Source organism: Monodelphis domestica, chromosome 2 (genome assembly GCF_027887165.1).
Source record: "Monodelphis domestica isolate mMonDom1 chromosome 2, mMonDom1.pri, whole genome shotgun sequence".
Lineage (NCBI taxonomy): Eukaryota > Metazoa > Chordata > Mammalia > Didelphimorphia > Didelphidae > Monodelphis > Monodelphis domestica.
The window spans coordinates 253,498,101-253,505,442 of NC_077228.1; the positions used below are offsets into that span (position 1 = coordinate 253,498,101).

At 35.1% G+C, this 7,342-nt stretch overlaps 1 protein-coding gene across 1 annotated transcript; it reads right to left on the minus strand.

Annotated features, from left to right (window-relative positions):
* Positions 1–3,698: 3,698 nt before the first annotated feature.
* Positions 3,699–4,637, minus strand: LOC100022735 (olfactory receptor 2T27-like). Its single transcript, XM_001374451.2, has one exon. It carries the CDS (start codon positions 4,635–4,637, stop codon positions 3,699–3,701), a length of 939 nt encoding a protein of 312 aa, XP_001374488.2.
* Between the last annotated feature and the right edge of the window lie 2,705 nt (positions 4,638–7,342).

Here is a 7,342-nt window from a genome sequence, read left to right on the forward strand (position 1 = left end):
AAGATATTTCACATTATCTATTTTTAAGTAGTTTTGCCTCTGTTTTATTGTTTCTTGATGTAAAGTGAAATAATTAATTTTTATAATTACTATTCTAATAATTTTATTTCTTTTTTCAATTTAATTTCCCATCAATTACATTTTAAAATTGTTTCCAACATTTAAAAAAGAATTTTGAATCTCAATTTCTTTCCTTCTCTATTCCTACACTCCCAAGATGGCACGCAATCTCATCGATTTTAAAGGAGCAATCATGTAAAACATTTTTTCCCATATCAATTCCTTTGTGGAAGGAAACTCAAATCAAAAAATCAAGAAAGAAAGTGGAAAAAGTTTGTTTTGGTCTGAATCCAGACTCCATCAGTTCCTTTTCTAGAAGCAGATGTCATTTTTTTTACCATGAGTACTTTGGGATTGTTTTCAATCAATATATTGGTGAGAATGGCTTAGTCATTCATAGCTGTTCATTGCAAAATATTTCTGTCATCATGTACAACATTCTCCTGATTTTACTTATTTCACTCTGCTTCAGTTTATGTAAGTCTTTCTCAGTTTTTTTCTGAACTCCTACTGCTCATCATTTCTTTCAGCATACTAGCATTCCATTAAAGTCATATATTATAATTTACTCACTCAGTTGATAAATATCCCCTCACTTTCCAATTCTTTGCCCCAAACAAAGAGAGCTACCTTAAGTATTTTTGTACATATAGGTTCTTGTCCTTTTTGTTTTTTATCTCTTTTAGATACAAACTTTATAATAGATGTTAGGTCAAAGGTTAGGTCAAATATATACTGTTATATAGCCCTTTGGGTATTGGTTCAAATTGCTCTCTAGAATGATTGGGTGAGTTCACAACTCTCCCAACAGTGCATCAATGTCCCAATTTTCTCACAACCTCTCCGTGTTTTGCCATTTTCCTTTTTTTAATTAATAATTAATTAAATAATCAATGTGATTAGAATGGATGATGCCTCAGAGTTGGTTTAATTTGCATTTACTTAATTAATAGTGATTTAGAGCACTTTTTGTATGACTATAAAGAGCTTTAATTACTTTTTTTTCTGAGAACTGCCTGTTCATATTCTTTGACCATTATCATTTGGGAAATGACTTATATTCTTTATACATTCAATTCATTTCTCTATGCATTTAAGAAATGAGGCCTTTATGGTAAAATTTTAAAAATCATTATATGTGTTACTTTCCATCCTATTTTCCCCTCTTTTGTTTCTGACCACCCCCTCTCCTAATTTTTCCTCTTATCCCCTTCCCTTCCTACTTTCTTGTAGGGTAAGATAGATTTCTATATCTAGTTGATTGTATATTTCTATACCCAATTGGCTCATTCTTCATTGAGCCAATCTACCTTTTCTGTTTGAGTGCAGGTTAGTGAATTTATTTCTGGCTTTGAAAACACTTGTAAATTAAAGAATGTTGGGGGCTCCTAAGTATTCAGGACTAGCTAAATTTTGTAAGTATCACCTAGAAAATTTTACAAGGCTTTTTCTTGGAGAAAATGACCATCAGCAAGCATATGAACCCACCTAACTGTGCTATAAAATAAAATGGGCCTACAAAGAACTCTTTGGATAATGAAGAAGCAGGGTAAAGGAGAAATGCTAATTCAAGAAATCCTGCAAAAGGCTTCCTGTTTTGATATTAAGACTAAACTTGAATGACTGGTATAAATTAGAACCTACCCCTGAATGGAGACAGAGAGGGAGAAACTGATAGTCTCCTTCTGCCTTGTAGCAGTTATATGTTTCATCATACATTTTAATTTAAAACAAACAAAAAAAAAACCCAGTGCTGGTTAGTCTTTTCAAAGGAAATGAATAGGACGAAAAAACTTAGCAAGATAAACAAATCTGAATAATTCAGAGGTTAAATCAATACATGGTGAACTAAGAAGTATCCCATGAAGATTTTACATACTTAGAAGGAGAGAAGTCCCTTTGGGATCCCAGCAATTCTAAGATTCAGTAAGGGAACAAAGTTAAGAATTCAAAAGACAAACAAAAAAATTAAAAGAAGAAAATATCCTAAGGAAGGAAATATCCTAAGGAAGGAAAGCAAAGGAGCAGGACCCAGAAATTCCTATTTCTTCTAATAGAGGCATCAAACCGGGAGGTGTGAATAATGGGTGTAGAAAGGAATTTAATTTTAACTAGGTTTAGGAAAGTTTATCACAGAGAAATAAACAAGTGACCATAGAGGAAGTAATACACTAAAGTAAATAATGGACTAGGCTGGGACAAGGGAAGAAGGTATAGGGTAGCATTTGGAATTTGATTGCTTCCAATAATACAAACTGTAGACAAAAGGAAAAAAAAGGCAAAAGGAGAAAGGGCAAAGATCTTTGAGTGGGTAAAGGGGGAAAAAGAGAGGGATGCGAGAAGACTAGCATAAGGATTCAAAAAGATCAGGTTCCGTCCTAGAGAAAGTGAGAGAGTCAAGCTTTTCTTGCACTCTGACTCATTTTGTCTCTTCCTCAAATTTAATCAATTAATATGAATTTATAAAGCACTTTTTATATGCTTATTATATGCTTAACTTATAGCACAAAGGGACCTGGAAGTGCAAAGAGAAAATGTAAAGTCATTGCCTTCAAGATTACATTACAGTTTGGGATATGACAGGTATATATAGAGCAAGACAAATGAACAAAAAAAACAAGATAACCTTGAAGAGGAAGACTTTAGCAATGTTGAGAACCAGAAAAAAGCTTCATTTAGAAGACAGAATTTCAGCAATTTTGAGAGAAATCAGGCTTCTAAGTGGTAGAGGTTTAATGAGAGAGTGTTAATCAGTACAAATGATGGAGATGAGAGATACAGTGTCCTGTGTGAGAAATATCAAGTAGACCAGGATGTATGGATCCCAAAGGCCAAACACATGAGTTTATATACAATTCTTTATTTAACAGAGAATCTTTGGAGTTTCTTGACTAGGGGAATGACATGATCAGATCCTTTCTTCAATAAAAGCACTTTGACAGCTATACATAGGATGGATTAAATGGAGAGAGACTTGAGGCAAGAAGACCAAATGGCAAGCTACTGAAATGATCTAGGCCAGCGGTAATGAAGGCTAGTCTGAGCTAGAATGATGATAGTATGAATTGAGAGAGAATTCTCTTCTCTGTGGATCAATACTTCAATAGTACAACATTCAGGAGACAATCTGTTTAGAAAGAAATATTAAGATGCTGATTGAATCTTTATCATAAGAATTTACATTTTCAAAGTATTTGGAGGTATAAAATTTTACATATATTATTTCCTTTGAGTCTTTGTTCTTTAAGTATTGTGGGTATTATACCATTTTTTTTACAGGTGAGGATACTAAGGCCTAGGGAAATTAATTTATTTCCTCAAAATAACTCATAATTGGTCATGCAAATTCAGAAATAGAAGAGCTCTTCATTTGCAAAAAGGAAGTGGTATCTAAAAATTGAGATACATTCTATTTTTGTAGGAAGATGATAAAAATGTATCAGTTTACCTTTCAAAGACATATGTAAAATGAGTCTAATTAAATTTAAATATTTCTCTTCAGAGGAAAAAATGATGGGCAGATAGACTAAATGATAATTTGAGGCTTATACAGAAATCAATTGTCACTAGAAATGTGATCTATACATTTTCTGATGCCCCAGATATTATTGCCATAAACAATTTAAAGTCTTCTAGTTTTACTTGGAAATGAGATTCTTTGTCATAGTCTTTCTTAATGATGCTAAAACATCCTTGTTCCTCAGACTGTAGATGAGTGGATTCAGCATAGGTGTGAGTATGGTATAAAATACAGAGAGACCTTGAGTTAACTCTGGGGTATGGGAAGAACCAGGTGTCATATAAACTACAATGCCTGGTCCCAAGTAGAGACTCACCACAGTCAAGTGAGAGGAGCAGGTGGCCAGGGCTTTGTTCCTCCCTTCAGGAGAGTTCATGTGAAGAATAGTGAGGAAGATGAGGGTATAAGAAGTCACAATGAGACTAAAAGGAAGGAGAATAAATACAATGCTTACCACAAATATTCCCATCTCATAATCTGTGGTATCTTCACAGGAGAGCTTTAAAATAGCAGGCATCTCACAGAAAAAATGGTGAATTTCCCTAGAGCCACAAACAGGGAAATGCATGGTGTAGATTGTTTGAATTAGAGAATTTAAAGCACCCCCAACCCAGGAAACTACTGCCATATGCAAACAAATCCTGGGACACATAATAATGGGGTAATGGAGGGGTTTACAGATGGCCACATAGCGATCATAGGACATAAAGGTCAGAAGAAGACATTCAGAACCCCCCAAAGTCAAACAAAAAAACATCTGAGTTCCACAGCCAACTCGAGAAATATTTCTTTTACCTAAGTAATAATTAAGAGCCATCTTGGGCACAGAGCTGGATATGTAGGCCACATCAATGATGGAGAGTTGGCTGAGTAGGAAGTACATAGGTGTATGGAGCCGGGAATCTACCCATATCAGGAGAATCAAGATAGAGTTTCCAGTGAAAGCGATGATGTAGAAAGAAATGATAATGGAAACAAGGAAGCCAGAATATTTGAACTCAGGGAAGAGTCCCAGGAGAATGAAATCTGTTGTTGATGTTTCATTGCTTTTATCCATGTTTTATTCTTTTCTGCTTAATATGAAAGAGCAGAGGCAGATGGAGGGAGAGAGAAAGATTGAGAAACAAAAGAGACTATGAGATTTTATTAATAATTACAATATATTTTATTTTAGTATAAATTTATTTCAGTCCCTCCCCTAACTTTTATACCTCTTGACAAAGCATTCAAAATGCTTTGAATGCCCCAAAGAAGACTCTGAATAGTATAGAGATTTCCCAAGACCTGCTTTCAATTAGTCTTCTTTCTCTAGTATGTATTTCTAAGTAATTTAATTTTCTTCATAAAATGAAAGTCTATGCAGGCTTTTGAGTTTTGACCTCTCCTGCACTCCAGCCCCACATCTCCAAGTACCTGCTAAACATTTACATCCTACTCCCCTACTGATACTTCCAAAGCAACACATAAAAAAATCAAATTCATATTCTCTCCCACTCTTAATGAAGATATTCCACTTGTCTCCCACATTACCAATATTCTCCCAGTCCCAATCCCAAACCTCAATATCTTTGACCTTTCCATCACCCTTATCATGCCATGTTCAATGAATGATCTGTTTTTATCTAGTCTACCTAATCTTTTAGTAATAGTTAACATGTATTAAGTGTTCAGTATGTGTCAGGCATTGTGCTAAGTACTAAATAAATATTATCTCATTTGCTCACTATAAGCCTGGGAGATTGGTGTTATTATCATTCCCATTTTACAAAGAAACTGAGGTTAAGTGTTTTGCCCAGGATCACATAATAAGTATCTGGGGCTAGACTTAATCTCACATCTTCATGACTTCTCATTCAGGGCTCTATCCCACTGCAATACCTTTCTGCTCTCTATTTCCATTCCTACCACAACCACCCTAGTTAATTTTTTCTTCTCCTTCAGGACAACATACCTACTGCTATTATGTCATTTTCTACTCAAGAATCTTCAATGACCTCATTTTGCCTGTGGAATAAAATATAAATACCTTAGTATGGCATGGAAGGATCTATGGGAATTCAACCCTAACTGCCACTCCAAATTTCTCTCTGTTTTCCTTTATCTTACCTAAATATACTCAATACTATAGCCAATCTAGCCTCCTCACAACGGTCTACATTTTTTAAAATTAAAAACCCTTACCTTCTATCTTGGAATAAAGCAGAAGAGTGGTAAGGGTTAGACAATGGGGGCTAAGTGACTTGCCCAGGGTCACACAGGTCGGAATCGTCTGAGGCCAGATTTGAGCATAGAACCTCCCAACTCTAGGCCAGGCTCTCAATCCACTGAGCTACCCAGCTTCCCCCAATGGTCTACATTTAATCCTTTTGCAACTTTTATCTTTTTCTGTTTCTTTCACTTTATCTCATCTCTAACTCTCTAAATACTGGAGATAACTATAATTGACTCTTGTTAAGGGGATATGTAGTTAGTTGTAATATTTCATGGGAATATTATCTGATAGCAATATCTAGTGAAAAACCTTTTCAAAGTGATCTTGACCTTTAGTATTGGTTCCTAGGCAGAAGAGTGGTAAGGGCTAGGCAATTGAGATTAAATGACTTGCCCAAATACATATAGTTAGAAAGTGTTGGAGGCCAAATTTGAACCCAGGACCTTCTTTCTCCAGGCCTGACTCCATCCACTGTGCCATGTTTCTGCTCCAGTTCTCACAGGCATGAAAAGGGGTCTCAAAACACATTGGAAAAAAGTAACTGTTCTTTTGGAGGAAAACAGTCATAAAAATCAATTATGGTTTAGACCCTTTGCCTAATTCTACCCTATGCAAATGAAAATCAAACATAAAAAAAAATCCTAAATCATTATGACATCACAATTATATCATCCTCCAAAGACAGACAGACCTTAGGCTATTTCCCTAGCAGGACGATAACCTTGAAATTTTAAGATGTTGTGCCCATTCTTGCCTCTAGGAAATGGTGAAGTCCTCTAAATTCCTCTCCATGCATTTCAGCTTTTTAGCAGATAATCTTCCTCTTCCCCTTTGTAACAAATGTTGAAAGCTGATGAAGATAATAGATTGAGCACTGGGACATGTACTTCCACTATTGTGTGATCTTAGGCAAAACGCCCCATCTCTAGGTGCCCAATTCCCTTACTGGTCAAAGAAAATAGAATATCCTAGGTGATTATTTAGATCCTTTTCAGTTCTATGATTCTAAGAGCTATCCATCTTTGCTTAAACAAAAGAACTAGCTTGGCCTTTAGGCCAGTGGGTGTGCATGTTATTTCAAAGGGAAATCAGACTTAAATAGAGGCTAATATAACTGAATGAGATATTCTACTATACAGCTCAAATCCCAGGAGTTGTCATGTAGGATCCTGGAATAACTTTGTCCCTAGACTTTAATTAATTTGAGCACCTAAAACTGGTCTTGTATTTTCCCCAAAGGAACTTAAAAATATCTATTCTCTCAGGACATTTCAAGATGCTTCTTAATAGCTTTCTCTGTGGGTTTATTTCCATTTTAATTTCTAATCATTGCTTGGTTCTTCAATGCAAATGGAAACAAAATGAACAACTGAGTTTTATATATGTTGTGGTAAAATGAAAAAAAAAAGATGGATTTATAATCAGGAGATTAGCTCAACTCTAGGCACAGACATTTTGTAGTTTTGTGAGGATGGGAAAGTTATTTAGCCAATATGAGGATCAATGTTAGTGTTATTTATTGCATGCCTTGAAAATGGATTTAAAAGTGG